The 27,994-nt window shown below is 40.6% G+C and overlaps 2 protein-coding genes across 6 annotated transcripts; both read left to right on the forward strand.

The window, feature by feature from the left end:
- The first annotated feature begins 1,065 nt into the window (after positions 1-1,065).
- Positions 1,066-7,908, forward strand: LOC130174962 (protein phosphatase 1 regulatory subunit 12A-like). Its single transcript, XM_056385212.1, has 6 exons — positions 1,066-1,085; positions 2,807-2,897; positions 2,986-3,189; positions 3,298-3,412; positions 3,891-4,021; positions 7,903-7,908. The coding sequence occupies exons 1-6, from the start codon at positions 1,066-1,068 to the stop codon at positions 7,906-7,908; spliced, it is 567 nt and encodes a 188-aa protein (XP_056241187.1).
- Positions 7,909-9,197: 1,289 nt separating this feature from the next.
- Positions 9,198-27,944, forward strand: LOC130174660 (protein phosphatase 1 regulatory subunit 12B-like). 5 transcript variants are annotated; one of them, XM_056384724.1, is made up of 8 exons: positions 9,200-9,881; positions 14,452-14,468; positions 14,591-14,720; positions 15,885-15,989; positions 16,166-16,216; positions 16,398-16,448; positions 17,225-17,292; positions 21,146-27,944. In XM_056384724.1, exons 1-7 carry the CDS (start codon positions 9,780-9,782, stop codon positions 17,261-17,263), a joined length of 495 nt encoding a protein of 164 aa, XP_056240699.1. In that variant the 5' UTR covers positions 9,200-9,779; the 3' UTR covers positions 17,264-17,292; positions 21,146-27,944. The 5 variants fall into 5 exon arrangements, 4 of the variants coding, with proteins under 4 accessions (XP_056240696.1, XP_056240699.1, XP_056240698.1 ...); XM_056384723.1 differs by having other exon boundaries at positions 9,201-9,881; positions 17,222-17,292; XR_008828616.1 differs by lacking the exon at positions 17,225-17,292 and having other exon boundaries at positions 9,202-9,881; positions 21,146-23,812; positions 23,920-27,944.
- The last annotated feature ends 50 nt before the right edge of the window (positions 27,945-27,994 follow it).

Below are 27,994 nucleotides of genomic sequence, written 5' to 3' on the forward strand. Positions count from 1 at the left end.
AGAGGAAAATATTGTTTTGACTCCACTATATTGTATGACGTATGTACTGTAGTCACTAGTTACTTTGCCGATTAAGACGTTAGATGGAAAACATTAAATATGATCCATTGTTATAGTATAAAGTACAACCCCCACCAAAACCAGCTATAATAGTAAAAATAGTCATACACATTTATATGTCGATAATGACAATAATTATACAATAATTTAATATATAATAATAAAAGATCTCTGACCGAGGCCATTGTAATGCATAATACATTCTTTTACTTTTGTCAATTTAAGTGTATTTTGATGATCATGTCACTATTACATAGTTTGTCCACCAAAGAGGAACAAGTTCATTTTTCAAGTGTAAAATCACCTCCTCAACTCATATCTTGATGATAATGTCACTGGGTCTTTAGCAGCAGTAAAGTTTTGCAGTAGCTGCAGCAGTTAGCAGCACATAGTGTATCATACGAGTCACAATTCTTTCGGCTACGAGCAGCAGTCGGAGTTCAGCAGTATCAATGGCAGTTAGCAACATCAACAGGTTTTGGCAGTACTTAATGTACGTGAGATTTTGAATTCACAGTGGAATGACTACTAAATCATTACTACTGCTGCTACTACTTCTACTATGACCACTGCTATGGATCTGAATAACCTACTTCTTCCACCTTGTTTTATTAAAACAACACACAATCTTAAGATAACGCACCGCTGAATTTTTTGTTTTACTCAACTTGTTGAATTATGTTCACCCATGGCAAAGGCAGACAGCAACACACTCACATTGGGTGTATTCAAACAAATTATGTTGTAAACACTTGATTGCTCTTAGCAGAAATGTGTTAGCAGCTCCAGCTGAACTGAGGTGTGTATAGACTTGCTTGCATCAGACCTTGGCAGACGGAAAGTCTAAATTGACTGTGTGTGCATCATCAGGATGGGCAGGAAGTCTCTCTCTCTCCCTCTCCCTCCCTCTCTCCCTGCACTCTAGCCTGTTACAGAGTCATTTTGTTCAGCCTCTCCCACTCATCACTGCTGCAGTGTCTCAGTCGCTGACCTTCCACAGGGACCATGCAAGCATTTGTTCCTAGGTAAGTTTCAGAGGAACTGAGTCATGCTATTCTATTCCTGGATTCTTAATTCACCAGTTTTATTTTCAGATATTCAGTCTGACAAGCTACAGTTCTGGCAAAGCTCCAGGTCTTTTGTGTTTGTCATCTTAATGTGGAGTAACTAGGCTCAGCACAGGTGCTGCAGGCCTTGTTGAACAGATGTAACTGGGCTTGGAGGTTGTTACTTTGGGGACTGAAATTAAGTTCCTCTCTTTGATCTACTTGATTAGCTTCTTTATGTACATTCGTAATTATTGGCCAGGAGCTATTATTCTTAGAAACTATTTTCGCTTACTAGTAATCAGTGTTCTCTTTTTTTAAATCATGTGGCTTAAGAGGAGCAGCCTGTTGTGTGTGGTTTTTGTTGTTCTTTAAATGTCGGTGGATAATTAATGTTTGTATTGTATAAGCATCTGCAGCTGTGGTAGGTCTAACTTGTTTAGTGGTTGATTATTCTACTGTGTCTTTTCTGGTATCAGTCTATAGAACTGTCCACAGTCATGGAGTACAGATTATACAGTATGCTTTGTACATTATATACACTATATGCAGTAGAGTTTGCTGCTGATCAGCCTGCTGACTCTCAGTCAGGATACAGGGTGACTCTACAACTGAGAGATCGATACCAGTAAAAACGCAGCAGAGGAGGGGCGGGCAACACGAGCCTCTCCTCTGGTGCTTGCTCAGCCCTTTCTGTTGGTGAAGCCACAAGCGGAAATTAAATGAACAATGAAATGCGTTTTCAGTGCATCTTGCTTCCCTAATTCGACGTCTTTCCTGTTGTTGCTGCAGGGAGAAATTATTCAAAACTGTAAATTAGAGGGATGATGCACCTGCTGATGCAGCATGAGGTCATAAATAGAGATACACAGCAGGAAGTAAGGGAAATGTGGCTTTTGTGACATTTATTTCCATACTATTACAGAGACAGTCTTTCTTTCCTTAATTTTAATTTAATTTGATTAATTCCTCTTGCTCTGTAAGGATGGATTACCAACTGGGCAAAGTGGGCAACAGAAAAACAGACATATGGTTGGACAGACATAAATGTCCTGTCCTGTCCTTTCTGACTCTCAAAGATCTTCCTCAGTTAGTGATAAGTTGTTTTTTGGTAAGTTAATTAATTGCAAATTTATTAGGGATTTTGCAACACATAAGTACATTTCTTTAATAAAGACAAGGCCTAATTTTAGTTTAAATCGGTGCATATTGTTGGATTGTTGAGTTTTGCTAAATTTAAATTACCACAAACTAATTAAGTTATTTCATTTCTGTTTGAAAATGAACTGGCTGGCGAAGTTCTTCCTGTTTCTCTAAAGGTCAAAACACAACACGCTGAAAAGTGAGTCTGGCTGTTTGAAAGACAAACGATATACCTTTTGCTGCTTCACACCTCTTTGGTCCATTCAGTAATAGTGCAGTGTACACAATATATACTTCTGTACATATAAACTGGATAGCGCAACAGTTACAGAACAGTACCAAATTTTTATGTCTGATTTTATGATTGTTGATATTAATTAGCTTTATGAGGCACATTGTAACATTGGGGTTTGTAAGTGCTCCATAAATAAAAAATACTGTTAGATATTATTATTATAATTACATGTACAGTCTATGTGTTTCTGTCTGCCATACTCGCCCTGATCAGAAATTGTTTGTGAAAATCTTTGTGTTTTGCCGTTTTTGTACTGACCCAGGTTGTATCTGACTCCGGTCAGGGATGAAGAAGCTGAGTCTCAGAGGAAAGCAAAGTCTCGTCATGCCAGACAGACCCGCAGGTCAACACAGGTAAAGAACAAATGGCTCGCAGAAGGTAAAGTCTCATTGTATTGTGTGTGACTTTTGACAGATGTGAGGTTGTATGAATGTCCTGCAGGGTGTGACTCTCACAGACCTGAAAGAGGCTCAGAAGACCAACAGTCTCTCTTTTCAAGACAAGCAGGTGGAGGAAGGAGTCTGCACTCTGAATGACAGGTCCTGTCTGAGGAAAGGCTTGACAGATGAGAGGAGGGTCAAGATCGGCCTGACAGAGTCCACGGAAACAACAGAGATCAGTCCGAGATGGAGCAAACTAGACGAGGTGAGAGAGATATATGCAGAACTTCATTCAGGCCTTCTGCAGCAGAAGTACATGGATGTTTTTTTATTTTTTAATCTGTGTTTTTATTTATTTCCTATGCATATACAGCAGGGGAACATTGAACCCAGGTTAGAAACTGTCACTGAGTCTCCGGTAGCAAACATTTCATATTCGTCCATTGATGGATCCTGTGGCCTGTCCTACTGCAACAATTCCTTCAGAGGTCAGAAAAGCATTACGTTTTTTTAAGCCTTGTGTTTATTTGAAATTGGATTTATTCTCTAATCGCTGTTTTATTTTTCATATTTTTTCCATTAAATTATTTTTTTATCATCTGACCTTAATAAAACCCAATATGTAGAGAAGTTGACATGGTAATCCTTCCATTTGCCACAAACTGAGCTGGCACATGTAATACAAAAATGGCACTGTTATTATATATATTTATTTAATATCATTATTATCAATATTACTATTTATATATATTATAGAGTAAAGAATATTTAATGTTTTATATGTTAAATAATCTATATCCCTTGTATTTGCCTTGCTAGACCTCAATGAACCGTTATAAATGGTCATTAGACTTTTGAAATATTTCAGAGTCAGGTTTATAAACAATTCTCAGAAAAATTAGGAAATTGTTCATTTTCATTTTCAGCAAATGCAATAAAAGTATTTACTTTATACTGTGTGAGCAGTTAGTGAGAGATGGTGGACAGATGAGAATCAGAACCCTGTGGAGGACGCAGCACAGATGAGCTTCGCCACAAAGCAGCAACAGAGACGACGCTGCCATGATGTGGAAGGTTCAGACTTCAACACTGCAGAGGTATGTGGAATATTTTTACGTGCTTTAAGTTGAATACCAGTCACTGATCGCTGCAGAAAAAATGTTTTGTGCTTTTCCTTAATACCACTAGATGGAGCCAAAGGATTTTACAATGTAATCTTTCAAGCTCCTGGTTTGACCAAGGAGAACTGAGTATTTCCAGTTCACTTGACAAAAACTACTGTTTACTACACCAAAAACCCCTTGAGAATATGTTTCTAAATTTAAGTGTGTTCATGACATATTTTAGTTATCCCACACAGGGTAAAGTGATTTCTTTATATTTGTGAAAAATGCTAGATGTCAAATACTTCACAACAAATCTCACGCTGGTGGTGTTTTTTTTGTTGTTTTTTTTTGTTCTGTATGAATCGATATTCATTAGCGCCATTGTTTCGTGTTCACGTCCTGTTTCTGCCTCACCCAAAATCTATGCATGCTTCAAAGGCAACACTGCTCTAATCTCTGATGCAACATTTTGAGATGTGCTGCAACAGTAGATGTGAAGCATGTGTTCAGAGATTCTTTTAAGTAGAAGAGCTGGTTAATATCACACAGAGAGACAGTCGAAAACGACCAACCCTCCCCACAACCCCACCCCTCCACCCCCTCAGCTCCCTCTAAGTCGCTTTGCTTCTTCACATCACATGGCTGAGGTGTCTCAGCATTCCATACCTTATTGGGCAAAACTGAGGCTGCTCTCTGTGTAGTCTTAGCCTTGGATTCAGAGGGATTGACTTTCTTTTCTCTTTCACCCTCTGAATTGATATTGTGTTCCTTCCACCTGTGTGCTGCATGTGAAAAACCCTGACCCCTGAACCTCATCACCAGTCCCTCTGACTTGGCACAGCCTGTCAATTCACTTGAGTTTCAGAGAGGATATTCTATCAAATTGTGTTTCTGAAAAGAAGATAAAATAGATGCCATGGTAACATCAATAAAGAGAGGTGACAGAGAGATGATAAGTCAGTGAGGGGTGACTTTTGCAATACTATAGATAATTATGGATGTCCTACGTGTAGTACAATATGAATGGAAAATGGTTTCCCCTGTGCGAGCTGACTCCAGGTCAGCGGTTCAGCTGTCCCTGGAGCTGCTGGTGGAATCTGAAACAGAGATCTGCTGGTAACCTGAGAGTCTCTTAGCGTTACTGAGGGGACTATATCTGTCTGTGATAATCATACCGAGCAGCGAGGTTTCATCAGAAGCATGACAGGCTGCCCATCACCAGAGCCGACCTCTGTGTGACTCCATGATGATCTGAACAGACTTTCCACATTTCTTTCCTGCAACAGAGAGAAAGACAGGTGCAGAGCAAGTCAGCAAAGATATTCTTCTTCTTTTAAGCTTATTGGCGTTGATTATAATACAACGGATAACCAGAGTTAGAGCACGCTAGACTACTTTTACTTTGACCACATTTACTCTAACACTGTGGTTGCCACTTATTTTCTGTTTTCTGAAAATGCAGGAGGATTTTATCTCATATGGAAAGTCCTGAAACTAAGGCTGAGGATCAGACTGGGGGAACTCCAGCTGGGATCAACGCTTAATAAAAGTCTCCAACACCAGTGCCAGTGTAGTTCACTGCCACCAAGTCATATCCTCTACAGATGGTCTCTGAAGATGAACTGTATTACAAACATATACTATATAGAGTGGAAAATAAATACAATATTCAGTTTCACTTTTTGGAAATTACATGGGTTATATCTCAAACCAGAAACAAAGCCATCACTATCAATCTTTTAAGAGCTCAAGATGCAAGACAAAGGTACTTGAATGTTAGGTGTGATTGGTTGTTCACTAGCACTAAAGCCACATCACATCATCACAGCCTCTTTGTCATATAATCAAGACTTGCGATTTCATTTTCTTTTCCTTTCTCTTTCAAATTCTCTCCATGTTTCTATTCTGAGTCTCTGCTTGTATTTCTTTCAGAACTATCTTTCCTTCAATCTATTTGCCCTGAGCAGGGATGAGGGAGTTTAGGAACAGCGAGGGGCTGCGAACCTCACTATAAAAGGAAGATAGCAATGAGCCGGCTGGTGCAGATTATGTGAAAAAAGATAGGGGAGGTGCAGGGTTCTTGAGAGGAATAGTTTGACATTCGGGAAATATGCTTATTTGCTTTCTTTCGGAGAGTTAAATGAACATTGATACCACTCTGAATGGTAAACATGAAGTTACAGCCAGCAGCCTGTTACAGTAACTTAACTTTGCATAAAGACACAGACAACAGCTAGCCTGACTTTGCTGAAGGTGACAAAATGAGACTGCCAAACAAATTACAGCATCCATCATTTCAGCAAATCCTCAAAAATATTTACGTTCAAGTTACAAAGCCCTCTAGCATCTGTTATTTATGACCTTTGTTCACTGGGAGCAACAGAGGAGGTCTTATTGTACAGCAGCCACATCCGTAGAGGGATGAGGTCACAGTGGATGGACAACAGAACATCACACTTTAACACGTAAGACTGTTACTTGTTTCTTGTTTCTAACACTAGTTTCTTCAAACTATTGTTCCCCATCCTTGAACACATGGTTAATATTGTAACCATGGTGATGAGGGTCCACTAGCTTTCATGAAATAGTAATTTTAAAACCAAAAATCTGACCTTTACCTAAATCTAACCAAACCTAAACCACAGTGTTTCGCGGTCCTAAAAGAGATTTTTTTTTTGTAGTGGTTTCAGAAGGCAGAGACAAACAACATTATTGATAGTGACATCAAATCAGAAAATGAAAATTAGAGGCGCTGGGAGGTGGCTTTTGGTTCCTTTGCCTCAGACACAAGCTAACTGTAACTCCCCATGTTTTCAGTTTTTCTGCTAAGCTAACTGGCTGCTTGAAACATACCTTTAATAAGATTGTGAATTTGAAGAAAGATGGAACAGCTACTTAATATTTTTGCAAAGCTTATAAGGCCACAGGATTACCCACAAAAAAAGAAGACAAAATAATCAATATCTTTTTCACCCTGCAGGGATAAAATGTGAAATAGATTAAACTTATTTAGGTAAGATAAGACACATAAAATAAGATAAGACACTGTAGGCATAAAATGAAATAATGTTTGGAGACCAGCAATAGAACAATAGAAAACAAGATAAAGCAAGATAACAAGATAGAGGCTAACTTGGTAATAGTTTACAGTCTGCAGGCCTCAGTGCTCAACAGCTATGAGAGGGTGTGTGTGACTGTTTGTGTGTGGGTGAGAATTTTTCAGGGGTTGTGTGTGTGTGTGTGTGTGTGTGTGTGTGTGTGTGTGTGTGTGTGTGTGTGGTGGGGAGGGTGATGGAGGCTACAGCAAGCTGTTCTTCAGTCTGTTAGCTCAGGCCTTGATGACTCTGTATCTCTGTTCCCCGATGGCAAGGGGACAAACAGACTGTGACCTGGGTGATTTGGGTCCTCACTGATGTTGCCAGCCTTCCTCTGTAGATAGTCAGGATAAACTTTGTCCAGGTTTGGGGGAAAAGTTCCCACAATCCTCTGTGCCATTTTTACCACCTGGATCAAGTCCTATTTCTTCGCTAGTGCAGCTGGCACACCACGTCGTGGCACAGCGGCAGGAGGGATGTTTGGTCTTTTCTTAGGAAGAAAAGCCTCTGCTGAGCTTTCTTCCCCAGGTGGGAGGTGTTAAGGGGCCATGAGTGATCTTTTGTTTTATGGATTCCCAGGAATTTGATGTTGTTGACTCTCCTCTTCACCATTTATGTGGAGAGGGGAGAGGGGGTGGGGTCTGTCTGAATCTCCTTAAATCCAAAATGATCTCCTTGGCTTTTGGGGTACGACTAGGACCAGGACTAGATTGTTGTCCGAACACAACTCAAACAGATGTTTGACTTCCTCTCTTTACTGTGTCTCCTCATTGTCAGATGTAAGTCCCACTGTAGTGATGTCATCAGCAAACTTCACTATAGTGGACTAAGCACAGAGCCCTGTGGTGCACCTGTGGTCAGGATGAGGGTCGAGGATATGTGGTTGCCCATTCTGACATTCTGTGGTCTGTTAGTGAGGAAGTCCATAATCCATGAGCAGAGTCAAGTGGCTAATCCCAGGTTTTTCAGTTTGTCTTCTGGTCTATGGGGGATTATAGTATTGAAAGTGGAACTAAAGTCATATTCTGATATTAATGTTTGGGTGCTCCAGGTGGGACAGGGCTGTATGAAGGGCCAGACTGCATCCTCTGCGGATTTTTTTGCTTGATACACAAACTGGTGGGTGTCCAGATCAGTGGGGGTGATGGCCTTGATGTGAGATAGTGCAAGTCTGTGAAAGCACTTTAGAATAACTGAGGTTAAGGCAACTGGGTGATGGCGACTACAGCCTGTTGTAGGGAGAGGTTAAAGATGCTGGTGAACACCCCTGCACATGACTCTAGTGTGTGTCCTAACACCCTGTCAGGTCCTGCTGCTTCAGTGATGTATATTTTCATCAGAGTGGTGCTGTGGGACGAGTACATGCTCCCCCTTAGGTGATTTCACTTGAAGCTGCTGTTTTGGTTGCAGAACTGGTTCAGGGCAACATCATGGCTGATCTGTGAGGTGCTGCTTTTGTAGTCTGTTATAATTGTCATGCTACATGGGCTTTTGTTTTCAAAGTGCCCTTCAATGCACTGCTTGTACCTGCACTTAGCTTCTCGACGGAAAAAAGAAGAGACTGGCGACCCCGCCTCCTGCCCAATGTCAGCTGGGATTGACTCCAGCCCCACCCCCTCACCCCCTCACCCCCCGTGACCCTTAAAGGATAAGTGGTACAGCTAATGGACGGATGTAAGAATGGATGGTAAGAGGAAATGTGGCACAAGTGCTCTCTGTTAACACCATGTAACACACACACACACAACATCATCTCCTCTCCATCACACTGCAGGGTGCACAGAATTACTTGACACCTCATGGTTGTTGATGGCTCCTCAGGTAATACTGTCAGTTGACCTTCCAGGACACAAACTGCTGCAGCCACCCCACCCCCTCGCCTCTGTGCTCCACCTCCCTTATCCCCGTCCACATCACTGGACAATTTTAGCCCTCAGTGCCGAGTCCGGCCGTAGCAGAGCTTCTGGCAGGCTGCCACAGAAAGCTGCCAAAGCTGAAGAGAGAAGGGAGAAGCAAGGGAGTTGGGGGGACTGGGAGGGTGACCAAGCAGTGAAAGGAGAAGGAGAGAGAGAGGAAGCAAGAGAGGGAGGGAGATGGAGAGAGAGTGTATAACTTTGGAAAACATAGGAAGAGGCAGCACAGGGAACAAACTTTTCTCTGTTGGCTGCTTTCTCATGGACTTTTTCGCATTTTATGAAAGACCTCAGTGTTGACAGAGCGGAGACAAGGGATGCTAATTTGTTTGCTTTCTAACTAAAGAGTTATTTCTCTGTTTTTGTGATCAGCAGATATTATTTTGTTTTGTTGTTCTTTGCATTTTTATCTGATTATCGCTTCACTGCCTGAGCTTTGAAGAAGGCGTAACCACACATCTGAAATCCTTCCAAATTTAGCCGCAGCTCTCCCCAGCTCATAGAAGAGTCTGAAGCTGGACAGAACACACGCACACACACGCACACACAAGCACACACAAGCACACACACACATACACAGACACACCTGTTGTTGCTGAGGATTCCCCGGGAACACAGTCATGGGCATCTGCGTCACTGTTGCTTGAGGGAATCTGTGCGTCTGTGCAGCTGTTATCTGGTGGTGGCCTCAGTGAATGTTACAGTAGAAGTTGACCTGCCTGTTGAGGGTAGAGGAGGGAGATGTCATCCTACTACCCACGCACCAAGGACCTGACTCGCACCAGAAAGTCACTGACAGATTCACCACCGTCCTCTCCGTCCCCTACAGACAAAAACTACAGAGTAAGACCAGAAGCTTTTCTTCTAGAGAAATACACCTTTTTGATTTTGAACTTTATGATGTCACCAATTTAACAGATGTGTCTAATTTTCATATCTCTGCATGTGTAATATGTTTTCATGAAACTGTTAAAAATGATGAAATGAAACTTGAAGAAAATATTTTATTTCCTGTAGGTGTTAGTGACTGATGCATAAACAAGATTTGTTTTTCTGGATTCAGACTTAATCTTCTAAGTCGGCTAGATACCTGACAGCGCAAGCTAAATCGGCAGCTATATCTATAATTTATTAATCATATTTATCATATTTCAAGCAAAAATACCTAACAGCCTTAAATGTGAGGAATGGCTACTTTTCTGTATCATATAAATAAATCATAAAGTCAGATATAAGAAAGAAGTTAAAGACTGGGCATATTTCACCATTTTCATATAAATCTTTTAGGCAAAATTAAATAACCTTCAGAATAACTGATAACAGAAATCATTGTCAGTTTAATAAAGTATTATGTGTTTGGACATGTGCTGCTTGAGTGTATTCAGTAAAATGAGCAATTTCATAATTTCATTAACAGGACAAGAGTTATTTCCTGTTTCTCCTATTTTCTATGATTGTGCATATTAACATGAAGAAGTGCCACTCCTGATTCTCTAAATATTTTGATTAAAAATTAACAAATAACTTGCAAACCACTCATCATGTCAGCTTGTTTGATGACTTGTGAAAGAGAGGCGAGAATTTGCTCTGAAGCGCTGAGAGTCTGACCACACTTTCTGGAAAAGACTTTTGGATTGAAACATTCCTTGTGTAATTTCCTGTTATTTTTTTCTGTCTAAGTGGCTTATTCTCATGGGTGTTGTTTGACTGTTGTGTTTATGTCAGTGCATCAGACTTGAGCTGGACAGTGTGACAGGCACATTTAAAAGGGACAAACAGATGTAAAATTATGAAGCAATGTGATTCTGTCATGTACAGTAATGTCATGCAACATTACAGACGCTCTCATTGTGGTGCAAGTTCCCGGCGGTAAATGGCACCAATGGATGCTGTCATTCTTTTTGTTCTCTTCAAGAAGTGTCAGTCTCTTTGTGCTGTATCCATGGTGAAACTCAGGCATTAATTTTCCATGATGTCAGCCCAATCTGAATTGGCAGCGTTTTCATGGGAGAGAAAATGCAATGCAGAGGGGGTGGAATCAGACTGATTTGGTATTTTTAGCACTTGTCACAATGTTTTGATGAAAACCTGGTCCTGTTTAGTAAAATACAATGCCTGCTCCAGCTGTGAGCAGCAGGAAGAGGTATAAACATTAACACATTACATTACTGGATGACACCCATCATTAGACAGATGTGGGCCGTAGTAGGAAGTGACTAAGTACAAGTACATTTACTCATGTACGGTACTTAAGTACAAATGTGAGGTGTAGACCTGTAGTTTACTTGAGTATTTCCATTTTATGCTTCTTATATAGTATCTTTTATAGTTTATAGTTTTACTCTGCTACATTTGTTATGTCAGCTATAGCTACTTTCCACATTAACATTTCACATATAAAAAAAATGACAAGCTTATAAGACATAACACATCATTAAAGACATTTTGGCTTGCGACAGTGTGTCTATGAGTTCATATGTCTATAAATTATTAGCAGTTCTACCAAACACATATTTCCTCTCTAAACTTATCAGATGGTTTAAATAACTGTCAAGGTACAAAGAGAAACAGTTATGCACTACTTCATAAAATTCTTTTTTAAAAAAGTCAAGAGAATGGTTTGAAAAATGAATATAAATTTGTGTGGCAGAATTTGGCTTTCTCTCTCTTCAGCACCCTATTAATCATCTCACGACCACCAACATTTATGATATATTGGGACCCTTTTGAGGGGCCTGACCCTTAGGTTGGAGACCAATGGACTAAACTAAGTGTTTAAAACTAGCTCCACCTCAATCAGCTACAACAATAAAATGCTTGTTTACACACTGATGCATCATTATTAATAACAATGTCACATACAAGTCAGTGACAGTACTTTTAATTTGATGTTTTAAGCACATTTTGCTGATAATACTTTTACTTAAGTAGGATGAAATGCAGGACTTTTACTTATAATTGAGTATTTTTACATTTTTACAACTACTTTCACTACTGGATGTGAAGCATTTTGAGTTGGTGCAGAAGAAAAAGAAGAGGAGGATGTTCTCAGTGGCTAGAAGGTCACTTCTGATGTACTGTTCAGAGTTAGTGGAGAATAAGGAGTGGCTGAAGTGAGGGAAGGTGAGTGAATGTGGAAGAAACGTCTTTTATGGTTGTGCGTGCAGTGTCAGCTCCAGCAGTGGGGGTGAAAAGAGAGAGAGAGAGAGAGAGAGAGAGAGAAAGAGAGAGAGTAGCTCAGATTTTCCTATAGCAGTCATCCAGTCAGCTCTGAGGGGAAGATGCTGTGACAGAGAGAGGGCACGAAGAGAAAGAAGTGAGATGGAGGGAGAAGATTTGTGTAATGATGATTTCATTGGCTTTTGAAAACTGCTGTTCAACAATATCATTCATACTTCTTAGCACTGCGCTAATGCAGGCAGCCTGTGTGTGTGTGTACCTCTGACCCCCTCCCTGACGGTGTTATAATGTTGGTCCTGGCAAACCATAAAACTGGAGGCAGTTACGTTTACAGAGCACCCGTGGTTCAAGCATGCACCCGTCCGTCAGATACAGTCTGATCCCCTGTTGTTTTCTAACCTTCGACATCTGCTCTGCCTCTCATAGTTTACTGCGCTGCATGTGCCACTAGTGGCTCCCTCTATTTTTCCTAACAAGGAAATCAGGTTGGTGCAGCTGCCATCAGAAGTAGAATTTAAGCTATGATTCAGTTTCTGCCTTTGGTTCCATGTGAGCAAAAAGTTTGATGATGCAGAAATACATGTAACAGCATGCATGCATTACTGTAAGGATTCTCTCTTTTACCCTATAAACCCCACAGGGCTCCCTCAAAATCTCTTGGGATTGTAATTAAGTTAGTAAGAAACTCATTTCACCAATTCCCTAATTGTGTAGTGTGAAATAGGTTTCTGTACAGGAACTAGTCTCTCTCATCTTGAAAGAGTTTGGTTCATATCCCCGAAAGCAGGCTTAATGATAATTTTTTCAGAAAGTCCAATCATCCCACTTGATTAATGAATGTATATCGAATCTGATTGAGGGATCTCCTCAGTATTGCACAAAGAGATTGGAGTGAGTGAGAGCTCTTCTCCAGAGCTCCATCCTTGGCACTTCTTCATCTGAGGTCATGGAGGTCTGTTTTTTCCTGGATAGCTCTGCTTAAGCACATGACCACATAAGGACAGGCAGCGCTGGCTCAGTTATGTAAACACTTGCTGGGGAATAGCTCCTTTGACGCTGCGTGAAATATCCCCCTAACTCACCAAATGTGAGCACAGGAATAACTGTTCCTCTAGACATAAATCGTCCTTCTATAATGCACATGCTTTTAACCCCCGTCCACATCTGCTTCTTGTCTCGAACGGCTCGGACCGCCACACAAGATGTTTATTGCAAAGCGTTTTTTCAACAGAGTTGTTTAAAGACTCCAAATCTTTGAGTTTAGGAGTAAAGTTTATGAGTCAGCAGCAGATATTGCAAAGATCACTCTGGCCTGATATTATGGTATTTTCTCTCTCTCGCTCTCTCTCTCTCTCTCACTCTCTCTCTCACTCTCCCTCTCTCCCTCTCTCTGACTGATAAACACTTTCAGTCATCCACCTCTCATGTGCCACGTTTATCAGCTGCTGGCAGTGATTTATCTGTTTGTTCAGAGCAGAAACGGATCTGGATGGAGGTCTGGATAGATAGAAATTTTTATAGTGGCGACTCAGTTCACCAAGAGTATGCAGCATATGACATTTACATCAGCACTCAATCAACTATGGGCCCGTCTTTGAGGGAATATGAACTCTGAAAACACGTATCTGAGTCAAATACAGCTAGAGAAAAAAATATATACAACTTCTGTGAATGTAGCACAACATCCAGACCTCGTGGTGAAATGAAAACAAATTCACTTTGTGATCACAACGGGCAACTTGGCAGCCATGTGGGCTGGACTGGCCATAGCAAAAACCTGCCAGGACAGTCTGCTATCAGTTTGTTGTCAGAGGTCAGCCGTCCACCCGTCACACAGGAGATACTTAGCTTCCGATGTCATGATGTCATCTTTATACTGCAGGCATTTGTGTGGCAGCCGCCTATTCTAAAAGATTAACCGGGCTCACCGGGGAGGTTTGACCTGTGTGAACCCTGTCAGTGCAGTGATGGGGTGAAATATATCTCACTTCTGCATGCACTTTCTCCCTCTGGGACTTCAGGCCTCTGGACACGCTGTGATAATTCACTTGGAAGTTTTGCTTTTCCTCTCTGTTGTATCAAAATGGAAAACATTTCACCGCCAAGCCTCTGTTTGGTCTTATCAAACAAATAAATCTGGATCTATCCGCGAGAGAACATTTTTTAGACAGTGTTGTTCCCATGCTGTAATGCTGAGTGATGACGCTAACATGGCTTATTCTTTGTTTTTCAGCATGAAAGACTGTCAAGGTAAGGATTAGGCTTTGCTTTTTTCTCCTGTATCATTCAGCTGCATTTCCTGAAATAAAGAAATAAATGCCCTAAATAACTAGAGCTGTGTACTGATCTGATCTGATCTGTGTTGCCTCTAGATATGACTCCAGTGGAGAGAGTGCAACGGACAAACCACTGGGCCGCACCAGCTCGTACACAAGGAGAGAGACGAGACTGGCTGCTCTGAATAGACAAGAACAAGACTCCACTACAAAAGACTATAAGAAGGTAGAAACTATTACCTCAGTTTAAACAAGCACATTCCCTTGTGATTAAAAGCTGCAGTCCTGGATACAGTATGACTATTGGATCACCATGCAGATTTATGGATCTATTTTTTTAAATGCTCCAATAAGGGCAGCAGATGGATATTTAATTGGACTTTCAGATAATTAACAGTATCAGCATCTAGCTTTGTAATCTGTTAATAAAATCAGTATTAAAACATATTTTATGTAATATGAGGCTGCTGGACCACTAAATGTACAATATGACAATACTTCTTTATAGACAGATTAGCTTTCTACTGCTACAGTATGTCTATAAATGCTAACATGAAATAATAGTTATTTTTACTAAACTAATATAAATAAACACCATGTCAAATGACCATTTGGTAACATATTGTGTTTTAACATTATAAATGTATTTTATTGATAGTTCATTTTAATATGTCAAGTCATTTTAATGATGCTGAATAGTCATATCAAGTTATTGTGCACAAAATTAGACATTGTTCTTTACTTGATATACTTGGATCATCATAAAAATAACTAGGAGGGGACATTCTCAGCAGATTTTTCTTAATGTTCAAGATTTTCATGCATGAATGCATTGATTTCTTAATTATTCTATATGTACACCCATAGGTTGGCTTCTATAATATATCACTCCTAGGCCTGGTGTCTCCATAATTGTGTACATAATGTTACAAATCAAGACCATAATTCATCCATTCTCACAGTAGTACAGATGACTCATTGTTAGGGTGGAATTAGAAAAAAACCTACAAAAAAACATGCTAGACTATTGCCCAAGCTGAGGGGGTTTTCAGACTGTGAGGTGAGCCTCCTCATGAGGACACAGAGGGAAAGACGATGCTGAGGTGAGAGGCATTTAAGGTACTTTAAAACCCTTCACGCCCGGTTGCTGCAACATTTGAAAATGATTCTCGTCCTTGGAGTCATAACTCAGTCAAATTTGAACAAGCAGGCATGATACACATATTTATGGTTCAACAACGTCTCACAATTTATCTGTTCATTTACTTTTCCCATAACGTATTCATAATTATTTGTGGTATAATATATTTTTTACTTTAGGGTTTCAAATATTTACCAGTGAACTTTTTATTAATCCTATTCCTTAATCCTAATTTTCTTCTTTCTTCAGATGTATGCAGAAGCTTTGCACGAGAATGAGAGGCTCAAGTCCAGGTTGCAGGACAGCAAACAAGAACTGGTCAAGATACGTTCCCAGCTGGAGAAAGTCACTCAGGTACAGAAACTGTCAGTTCAGTCATCTTTTCACTGCTACACCATCATCCTTCTCCCATGGGTGTGGTGATGAAAGGTCATGACTGATTACTGTATGAAATTATGTTTAACGATAAATACAACCCTTCCAAGATTTCCTCAAATGCTTCACCCTAACGGCACCATTCTAACTTCTAGAGGCACGACAGGATATCAGAGAGGTCTACAGTACTTGAATCGGAGAAAAGGGTAAGTGTCTTGTCATCATTTTGGCATTTATCAAGATGGATGAACATCCACATCTTTCTTGGTATTTTTATTTCTTATTCTCCTGTCTACTTGAAATTATAGTCTAATGGCCTTTCACTCCTCAGGTTTCCAAGGTACCATAGGAGTATATTTATTTCAGTCCTTTCTTCTTTATTTACAGGAAAAACAAGCTCTTGAGAAAAGAGTGTCAGACATGGAGGAGGAGTTAAAGGTCAGTCCATGGAAAACTAAATTGTGCAGACTCAGCCTGGGTTTAAATGGCATCTACTTTGTCTCATATACAAGTTATGCTTCATTGATCTTTATAATATTTTTTATCCCAAAAACAATAACACTAACAGTCCTTGAATGCACACACCTCCAGCTAAGCCCCTCTTACTCATGCTAAATGTAGCACGCCTAAAGTGTTTTTACAAAGTAAAACATGCACATATAACACACTCCAGGGTTGTGTTTAGGCAGGTGGGTTGGGAGTCAAGGAGAGGGAAGGTTAATGCTTTAGGCTCATTACCCACAGTGTTCTGCTGGGCCACTTCCTGCCAGGCTAAGGAGGAGCCTGTGCTGCTGCTCCCCTGCTCCAATTATCCCACTGTTGGGGTGAACATTGTGACCTAGTTCCAGCTGAATACCAAACCCTGTCCAAGAGCAAAAAGACCTGCTTTTGTGAGACATTCCTGCACTGCACTGTGTGTATTCTGCTTCACAAAGAAACACAGGACATAGCAGCAGAGAGATTTCAGGCCTGAGTAGACGCGGTCTGCGTTGGATTCTGTGTAGAAGCAGTCCCAAATTTCACGATAAAGGTTACGATTTGATTGTTACAGCAACATTGTTATATTCCTCAAGAGAAATGAAATCATCGCTCCGGTCTGAGAAAATATAATATGCAGACACTGACGAGAACATTACAAATAGGACACATGCAGCAGTGTGGTACGCCAGCAGCAGATGTTTGACCCCCCCGTGTTGTCGTGGTTCCCTCAGCAGGACGCCCCACTGCGCTTCCGCTGTGGGTACCAGCCCTGAGGGCAGGCTGTCTCAGGGGAGGGGGGATGGTGAGTGGTCGCTATGACACAGCGGAGTGATTGACACCTGCCTGTCACCTCACGTGATTCTGTTCTGTCAGAGACAGGGGCATGTTTACACGCGTGGACACACACACATCACACTGTAACCTCAAATATACAAGTGTTTTATACTGTGAATGCCAGATAGGCACAGGCACATAATCCTCCTCAGGGAGCTGGCTTGTCACTCACTCACAAAGTCACTCGTTCCTTTTTAGCAAGGTTGAGATTCTCCACAAGGGGAACCTCTTTAGTTGTTTAGTCCTACACGTGCCAACCCGCGCCACCTAGTGGAAGGGAAAAATAGCAGCAACACCTTAGACCTACTGATATAGATGTGATTTTGTCTTCTACAGGCAAAGTAACAGCTGCTGTCGTTTGAGCACATTTTTTACACCATTATGAGCGTTACAACTGCTGCTGCTTTTTTGTTTGTGTAGCTATTTAAAACTTCAGTGGTGACACTCATTTTTCACAGTAGACAAAAGCGTGAAAAATTGCAGAGGCTGTTACTCTACTTGGCTGTAGACGGCGCACATCGGCACCTGTTTGCTGCTGTTACTTTTCTTGCCCACAGGGGGTGCAGCTTGGGTTGGGGGTTACCTCCTCAGGTCTGAAACTACTGGCACTGCGGCTCTGTACGTGACTGGGCCTGGTTTTGGATGTTTCACATCAATTGCACTGTTTCCTTGTTTTCCTTTTTAAATTAGTGTCCATGTGTCCAGAGTTTCTTACTTTATCCCTTCTTACATTTCTTACAGAAAAGCTGAATTATTCCTAACAGCTTCTGAAACCTAATTAATAGCAGCTGTGTTGAATTATCGCCAGCACTCGAGAGTGTAGTCAGATCTGATTTGATATCAAAGAGCTCAATATTACAAGAGTGTAATAAAAGATACTGGTCATTATGTATTCTCACCTCACTCTATCCTTTTCTTTCCTCTCGCCAAGGGCACCTCTCCAGAAACTGTGCTGTTTTATTCTAATACCAAGAGAACATTATATGCATGAATTGTTCGGTCTCAAACACAGTCTAGCTTCAAATTGCTTTTACAAATGTGTTTTGGTGTTGTAAGAAGAAGCTGGATGTCTGCCTTAATGTCATCCTCGGCCATATTCGTGTCTTCAAATTTGTTTTTGGACAGCCTGAAACTCTACAAGTGTGTGTATGTGTGTGCGAGTGCGTGTGTGTGTGTGCACACGCACGTGTGTGTGTGTGTGTATTCTGTGGTTTCCCCTCAGGAATGGTGTCAAACCACATTGAGGTTTACCCTTAAAAAGTCGGGCCAGGACGAGGGGGAAATGAATCATTTCCATTCCTTTGACTAATAACTGACTAGGCTGTTGTGCAAAGTCTGAAATTGTAGAGTTTTACGTTATGTGAATTTCTATGAATTTTAATTCCCTCTCCTTCGCAAATCTACGCATATAATGTAACACTTCAGCACCTCACCACTCTCCCAAGGAGAACTATCATCATAATTTGCTTTGCTTGTGGCAGCTTTTTGCTATTTCTCCTCGAATCTCCCTGTTGAGTAAATATTTGTTTATGCAAGTCTTCTGGTAAGTCCATCAGATCTAGTGTTCTTTTCCCCTGTGTGTGTGTGTAGGTGTATGGGTGCATACCTGTATGAGTGTACACGCATATATATATATATATATATATATATATATATAAATAAATGTGTATATATATATAATATATATATATATATATATAAATAAATGTATATATATATATATATATATATATTTACAGAGTTTCTGTCTTTTTCTTTGCACATGGCCTGCCTCCCCGCATGCTTTCTCTGTCTGCCCCTCTCTGTATCTCTCTCCTCCTCTGTGCAGGCCTTCCCTGCTTTGACTCAGGTCCAGACCTTACGGAGGGTGAACGAGTGTCTCCTGGCTGAGAATAGAGCCATGCTGCGCGCCCTTGCCCGCCTCTCTGAGACGGCCTCCATGCCGGAGACAGAGGACCTCTGATCCTCTGACATCACCTGTCCTCCTTTCCCCCTTGCTCTCCCCTTCCTTACAGCCACATACCTTCTACACTCCTACTCTCCTTCTGGTGCCTCTACAGCCCCCTCGTCCTCTGCTGTGTTCCTCTCAGGCAGGTCCTCTACCCTCCCAATGCTCACCCCTCCCCCACACTGCAATGCATCCTCCTCTGCACTCTTTTTTTTAACCCATTCTCCTTTACTGCCATCAGAGGGCAACCCTGCTGACCCTTCCTCCAGAAACATCTCTCATAATCCTCCTTTGAAGTGTATTTTTAGCTACATTCATGTAGCATGGGGCTTCACATGAAATAAGCACTACATTAGGGGTCATTTTTTTCTGATTATTATGTAAATTACATCGATAGTAGATCTGCTCCATAAAGAATAAATGCATTTTATAAGTATTGATCTTGAAACAGGGAAAAATATGCAGGTCCTGTGTAATGTAGTGTGTAATCAATACTAAGTTGTTCGCCAAGAAAATAGCCATTCTAGTCAATCTTCCAAAGAAAATGAAACGTGTGAGATCATTAGACTTCAAAATGAACAAGTTCTGTGCCACTGGGTGAGAGACACACACATACTGTGACTGATGTTGTTTCTGTGTGTGCTTTTGTTCATGGACCCTCTCAGGGTAAGAACAGACAAGCACGTTGCTTTAAAGGGATAGTTCAACATTTGGGGAATACTAGTGCTCACTTTTCAGCCAAGAGTGAAATTACAAGATCAATACCAATGCGTGCACTAAATATGAAGCTAAAGCCAGCAGGTAGTAACCTTAGCTTAGCATAAAGCCTGGGGGAAACAGGTAGTCTGGCTCTGGTCATAGGTTAAAAAAATGGACCTACCTCTAATTTAATTTAAATGTAGCAACCTCACAGTGATGACATGACTCTGGTAAGTACCCACACCCGACCAAGAAATAATTCCAGCATCTAACCTCCCATAAAACCATGATTTGTCATTTTTTCATTTTGGTTTTTGTACAGATCTACATATAACATGTTATTTAGTGGGCTTCAGAGGTACCAGTAGGCAGATTTTGTTAGCGTTGGACACAGCCAGGCTAGCTGTTTCTCCATTGTGTTCAGTCTTTATGCTAAGCTAAGCCAATCAGCTGCTGGCTGATGCCTCATATTTAACATACAGACACAAGCGTGGTACTAATCTTCTTATCTAACTTAGGGCAAGAAAGCGAATGGGCATATTTCCCGTAATGTCAAACTATTCCTTTAACTGCATTTAGAGTACAGCGTTAAAAAATTTTTGTACTGCCTTTGTGGATTATTGTAACAAAGAAAATAAGATGGTCTCCGAAAGGTTATGAACATGTTGATGCGAGGTGCCTTTGCTCATTCACCAGTTTTGGTAATGTGTCACAGCTAGAGCAGAGGGTTACTGTTTGTCTCTAGTAGAGGGGAAATACTTTGACAAAGAGGGTGGTTATTTTTAGCCGTTGCTCCTCATGAGAGACATGACCTAGATTTGGGAAACTGACCCTCTCTCAGTTTCTCTCTCTTTGACTTCATTCTCTTTCACTGTTCACATGCAGAACATACCGTCAAAGTCACTCCTCACTGCATGATCAAGTACTGTAAAGCATGTCCTCATTGCCTGGCCTCAAACTTTACTGAGAAACAACTTTTAGCCCACTTGTTGTTAGTGGTGATTCAACATATTTGATCATTAATGGTCCTGGTAATTAGCGTCATTGTACCTGAAGCTATAAATTACAAATTGTCTATCCACAAACCACTTGAACTATACTCCAAAGAGTGTATAGTGTAACTATGATGCTGTGATGATTTTCTAATAGAATTTCTTTCCCTCTACTGTCCCAGATCTTAACAGAGCTCAAGTCAGACAACCAGAGGCTAAAGGATGAGAACGGGGCGCTCATTCGAGTCATCAGCAAACTGTCCAAATGAAAAGATATCTGAACGGTCCTGTTCTGTGTCCATGGATGCTCCAACCCTGAAATGGCAGTTTATTTATCCATGGTACCCCAAGTTGTGACTCCTCTCTGAGTAATGGTGATGGGCCGTTTGAGCTGCATTGCAAAAATAAATTCCCATTTGGACTGGTGAAGATCTAAAGAGAAGTGTTCCGAAGTTTGAGGCAAATTTTCACGGTGTATGACGGAGTTACAGTAATTGTTTCTACTTGATTAGTTATTCTTACTTTGTAATATAGAGTATTTCACATTACCCAAACAGGGACCAGTTGTACTGTTTGACTGACATTTCAAGACCCAGTTCAAACAAACCCAGGGGTTTGCATGAAGATACTGATATAATACCCACACATCACATTGAGACATCACGTTTGTTGCTACATTGTGCACTGCATAAAAGTATTTTAATGTTGTCTTATTTATGAAAGATGAGAGAAGCCAATTATGGTATTGATTTTTTTAAACTACTGAAATAATCCTGCCATATCTGGGTTAAACATGGGGAAAGTGGCTGGAGTCTCAAGGCCCCAAAGGCCAGTTTGGAATGACTATACATTTGGAAAATCAATATTTTAATTTGAATATATGATCAAAGGGGTAAAATGAAGCCTTGCAAATTACAAATTAACGAAGGAGCTTTGGTTCCAGAGGAAATTATGTGAGCCTCCCATGAAGTGACAACAACCAGCAGAGAAGCCTTGCAAGATGCAATATTTGCGCAAAACTCAGGCGACATTGAAATGAAGTATAAAAAATGTTCTATCATCTCTGAGAGAAGGCGTTCCAAATACGGTAGCTGCAAACTTTTCATTTCCTCCATAAAAACGATATCAAAGGTTCTGTAAACGATCGTCACTGCCACTAGATAAGGTACTACACCAGCAGCATCTCAGACCAAAACTTCGTCGACCACAACGCCCCTCACGTTCTCAGTCAGCAAGGTGTTACAGGTGAAAGCGGCTACCAAACTCACAACAACAAGCACAACTGAATAAAGCGTACATGACAGCCAAAAAAAAAAAAAAAAAAAAAATGGAGCTACAACCATTACCCTAGCCATTGGCCGTGATGCTACACAGGCTAGCCATAGCAATCGCTAAACACATTCATTATATCTGTAACAGATAAGTTAGCTCACGTTGTCATGGCTACTGTAGCCGGTCACTAACGAAAACAGACATTTAACATTACGGAGTCATCAAATTACTTACATGTGGAGGAGAAGAAAACACAGTTCTGAGTCAAGCTGGATCCCTGAAGCTTGTAGGACTCTCCATCTTGGTAAACCCAGACCAGTAGTAGCTAGCCTAGGGGATAAATAAAGTATCTATCTATCATTAAATTCACTCATTAGAAAGCTGATAGGGCTTACTGGCACTGGAAACATGCCTTTGATGGTAAAAAATTAAAAGTTCTGACAGAGGTTCAAATATTAGTAGAGGCTGGTAAGTGATTTTAAGGTTTGAAAGATTGGAAGACTTACCAAAATAAGAGCAAAACAGTAAAAACAGTTGCACAAATCACCTTAAGGTTTCCTTAAAATGCTCACTATTTTAGCTTTTCTCCTTAATTAAACCATTGCAAAAACACCTTAAGTTAAGATTTTCCTCACAGGCTACATTTTGTGCTTTACTTCATTTTTCAGAGGAAAATATTGAACTTTTTCTCCACTATATTTTATTGATTTAAAAGAGTTAAAATTTTCTTTGCAGATTAAGATTTAAAATAAGTTGCACTCATACTGTTTGATCAATATTCAACATGGAAAAATATATGTCATGTCATAATATTATACCACCGTGCCACCTTCAGAAGTTTATAATAAGATAATGGCCACGATGGACCACAAGCCACAAATAGCGATGACACTCATGACGGGCCAGAAGTGTTCTCTCCATGCAGATGTCTTTTTATTGTTTGCAGACACAGTCGAGTGCTTTGAGATGTTGGCTTGTAAAGACTTGACAATGACTACTTCTACACGTGGTTGTCCTGACAGGATTACAAACTTAAGTGATCTCTTCCCGCCAAGCTTCTTGGTGAGATCTTTGATGACGGCCCTGCAGATCTGTTTGATGTCTTTGTCATTGGGGCAGTAACTGTCACTCACAGTGAGTCCCTGCAGCGTTTGGTCCACCAGTTGTTTGGCGTAGGCTGCCAATTGCTCCTCCGTGCAGATGTCCAGAACACGGGACTTAGTGAGCAGGGTGACAAACAGCAGGGTCTTGTTGATGGTCTCTGCGATGGCTTCAAAGCCAGAGGAAGGAGAGTCAGCAGGGTCGGTGTTCCTCTCTGGTGTCTTCATGGAGATCTCGTTCTCCTCTTGGGTGAGATCTATGGTCTCTATATCCTCTTCTGGGAGACTTGGCTCTGCTGTGGCTTCACAGCTGGAGGCAAGGGAATCAAATTCTCTGCTTGGTGGCTCCACAATGATTGTAGAGGTGTTTGACTGGACAAGGATCTGTCTTACACCACGGGGAAAAGAAGTGAATCCACTGAGACGAGCAGTTGACATGTTGGGAATGGCGTCCCCCATTCCAGCTCTAATGCTGTCGTCCAAGAACTATGGTCCAGTCTGTGCTGCGTCGTGCAAGCCAGAGGATCGGAACATTGCAGACACATTGGGACTCAGGGACCTGGTTTCAGGGTGAAGGTCAGCAGCTCCAAGAACAGGAGCAGCTGAGCCTTGAGGTGAATTGTTCTCCATCACAGAATAATTTGTGTCTTGAAACTGGGAGCTCAGATAGGCGTGTGTATCTCTGGTGAGGTCTTCAGTACAATGATCAACAACCAGGGGAACTGTAAGTTTACTTCACATACATGTGTCTTTGATACACAGCTGATCAAGGCAAAATGAATGAGTAATCTAGAATCTGATGTAGTTACTTCACAGGATCTAAAAGCTGCTGCAACTTGCTCACGCACACGTGCGTGCATATGCATATTGCAGCAATCCTACACTCGCGCATAGGCACGTACGCGTGCGACTCCCAGCGCTGTTTTCTCTGTTTTCATCAATTATGTAATTTAGTTTGAATGTTAATGTTGGATATATATGTATGATTTTCCATCAGATAGTTACTATAATAATAATGATGTGATTATATCGGGCCGTTACTATTTTAGCATCATATACACGCGCTGGCAACAAGTGGCAGCAAGTCCGCTTAGCGCTTAGTTTTTTGCAATATATTTTTATATATTAGTATATTTTTTGTCGAGTGAAGTTTTTTATTCTACGTCGTTGTTTCGTCTGACGATGGAGAAAATAATGTACACGAAGGAAAAACTTCTAGCTTTAAAGTGAACCAGATATGGCGTTGAGCATCCCATACTGGCTGAGCTGAAGAAGTATCGTGGATGCAGAGCTGGGGCTAAGCTAAAGGCTAGGAGATGGACATATAAGAAGTATGATGAACTGGAGGCACTTGTGAAGAACCAGCGAGCGTAGCGTGAGTGTAGTGTATGTGTTTCACGGAGACATGGTTAAACGACAACACTCCCGACCGTTGTGTACATGATGATGAGATAGTATGAGCAGACAGAGATGCCAGAGCAAGCGGGAAGAATAAAGGTGGAGGAACCGTTCTGCTTGTGAACAATAGATGGTTCAACCCCGGTCACATCACAGCTCAGGAGAGGATCTGCTGTCGGGATATTGGACTGTTGGCAGTCGGTCTTAGACCATACTATGAACCGAGGGAGTTCTGTCACATCGTCGCCATTGTTGTTTACATTGAACCACGAGCGGAGCCTGTAGTCGCGTTTGACGTCATTCACGAGACTGTGCGAGAGTACAACAATGAACTAATGGACACATGAATTTCCCCTAGGGCAGGGGTCTGCAACCTTTACTATTAAAAGAGCCATTTCTGGCCCCTCCCACAAATAAATAACATCTGAAGCCGCAAAACCTATTCGACCCTTAAAATGAAGATAACACAGCGTTAAAGTTTTAATATAGTCATACTATATATAAAAGAACCATAGTTTATTGCATTTATGAAATTATAGAACTACAAAAAACTGTTGACATTTTATTGCTGTTTTTACCCGTTATAACAAAAGAAAACACCAAACTCTTATGAATATGAGAAAAAAACACTGGCATGTGTATGCCTACTTTTAAATAAAACACAGAAATATGCAGGCCTATTAGAGTCCTTCTCTTATTTGTGAATGATTAAAAAAATAAAAAAGTAACCCACTTTGAAATAAATAAAACATTAAAACACACATAAAACATTTTTTTTGGATTTATCCATGGTTAGCTTACCGGGGATCTGAAATTCTAAATTAGCCACCTATCGGCAGCAGGAAGAGGCGATAGGCTGTAAACGTTGCTATGGAGACGTTGTAAGATGTGACGTATATTTTAATCGATGAAATATTATCAGTATTAAAAGAAAAGAAAAGAAATTCATCCTTTGGATTCATCTGCTGGCCATGAAAATGACACTGACAGAGCTGTAATATCACCGATGAAGCTGGTAAAAACTTTAAAAGCTTTATGCATATTTTATGGGGTCAGCGGCCAACCGGATTTGACCACAGTACTCCACATGGCCAGTTTGCCTGTGCTCTGGTGTCTTATCTCTTTCTTCCTCACAGGCCATTTTAGACAAAACCATAGTTTCTTCCATTGAGGAGATTGTGGAAGGTCACCAGAAGGCTGCACACCATGCACCATGCCATCTCACCTGTGAGCAGTGCCTGTGTTTATAAATGTGGGAAGGACCAACAGTTTAACAAAGAGGGACACATGCACTTACATGTACATATACATATGCATGCACTAACATAAGCGCTGTCAGACCAGATACCAAAACAGAGAAAACAAAGAAGAGAGAAACTCTAACTACAACACACACAGAGGAGGTGTGACTTCATTCTCTGCTCAGGACGCCATTACTCCATTATATCTTTATAGAAGATAGAAATAGTTCTTTGCTGCTATATTATTGTTTAAAATCTCGTTTACAGAACCTTAAAGGTGTATGTTCTAGGGTGGACTTGCTTAGACTGAGTTGTGAACCCATGACTTCGCTGTAGAAATCTGTCGCTAACATCAGACAAACATCATCTGCATTTTTCTACAGTTCTCTAATGCAGCTTATGGTCCAGTGCATCATGTTGCATTACAACATCAAACCTGCAAACCATTTCCAATTGCTTCGATCATTTTTATGACATTCAGTCAAGTCTGTATCATTTTAAAAATGAATTTATGCTTGTTTTGAATAAATTTCATTTTTGTGATGATAAGGTCCCCACTGTACTTGGTAATTGGAGGGGGCTGTACATTAGCCTGAAAGGCACAATACTTGGTATATGCACTTTGTACAGAAAGGATGGTGTTGGTCTTTACTTACTTGGGCATCACTAGCAGCACTGTATTATCTTACAGTACATTTTCCATAATGTAATTGAATGTTTTCCAGATTCTGTTGTGCAGTTTTTCATGTGCTCGCATTTTTTGTTTTGCACGTCCTTCATATCACATCCTTAAAACAGCAGAATGGCTACACAGAAGAGACAGACTGAGTGTGTGGGAAAGACAATGTACTATATAATGTTTTGTAATAGAGATATATTTATTTATTTATGTGTTTCTTAGTTTTAATCTTTATACATTGTTTACTTGGTTTTCTTTCAAAGGATTGCAGCAGTTATTTTGCTTGTCCTGTGGGGCATCTTTGTGTTGGGTGATGAAAACACAAATGCCAAAATCATCCAATGGTAGATGTGCTGTAAATCACTGCTGACCTTTTAGCATCCACAATATTGTCTAATCTTAAACATCAAGCACAATCCAAAGTTTTAGGAATAAACCTTTCATTTGTGTGGTGTACTTACATTTTAACATTCTGTTAACTCATTGGCTGATTGAACGATACACTGAGTTGCCAGTTTATTAGGTAAACCTTGGTACTGATGCAATCGAATACAACAGCCCTGCTTTAATCATAACAGTTATGAAGCTTAACAGCTTCTGTACAGTCATTACGGAGGCCACATTTACAGGAGCTACTGCATTGTAATGCATTATATCGAAGTGTTCTTCAATATCTGGGGTCCACAACACATCTGAAACATTAAAATGCTCATCAATGAGCATATTTTAAATCTGAAATTAAGATAAAACCAAGAAGGAGAAAGCCACTGTTTTGGAGTTGCACTATCACTTTCACTTCATTGTAAGGGTTTAGAGGAAAGGCAGATAAAGTCATAGGTTGAAACAGTGTGTTATCTATGTATCATATAACATATCCAATGCATAAAACTGCTAGACTAAGCTTCACATTTAAAAGTCCTTTAGCTGTAGAATCGCTATAAGTGGTGCGCTGGAGACATGAATGATTTTGGTGTATGTCTTTTTCTTCACTTAGTGGGTGAGTTGACCGAGGTCCCCAGTGCTTGATGTATTCTTTTAACAATGTGATGGTTTTTGAATCCAACCAGGGCAGCATGCTGTAACACCATTATTATCTTTGGTCACATCTAGTAAAATGATTTACTCAAAATGATAAATAAGGAACAGTATGTGTCAGCTTTTCCTACATGTGCTGTAGATATATTGAACTATGCAGAGTATTGTATTGGAAAGTTTGAAATGTGTTGATGATAGCTTAATATGCTCACATTGGTTTACTCACTTGCCTTAATAAACTGTACAGGGATGGAAATGTTCCTCTGTGTGACATTATTACAGTGCACATCAGAAGCAGAGAGTTTA

The sequence above is a fragment of the Seriola aureovittata genome, chromosome 9 (genome assembly GCF_021018895.1).
Source record: "Seriola aureovittata isolate HTS-2021-v1 ecotype China chromosome 9, ASM2101889v1, whole genome shotgun sequence".
NCBI classification, from domain to species: domain Eukaryota; kingdom Metazoa; phylum Chordata; class Actinopteri; order Carangiformes; family Carangidae; genus Seriola; species Seriola aureovittata.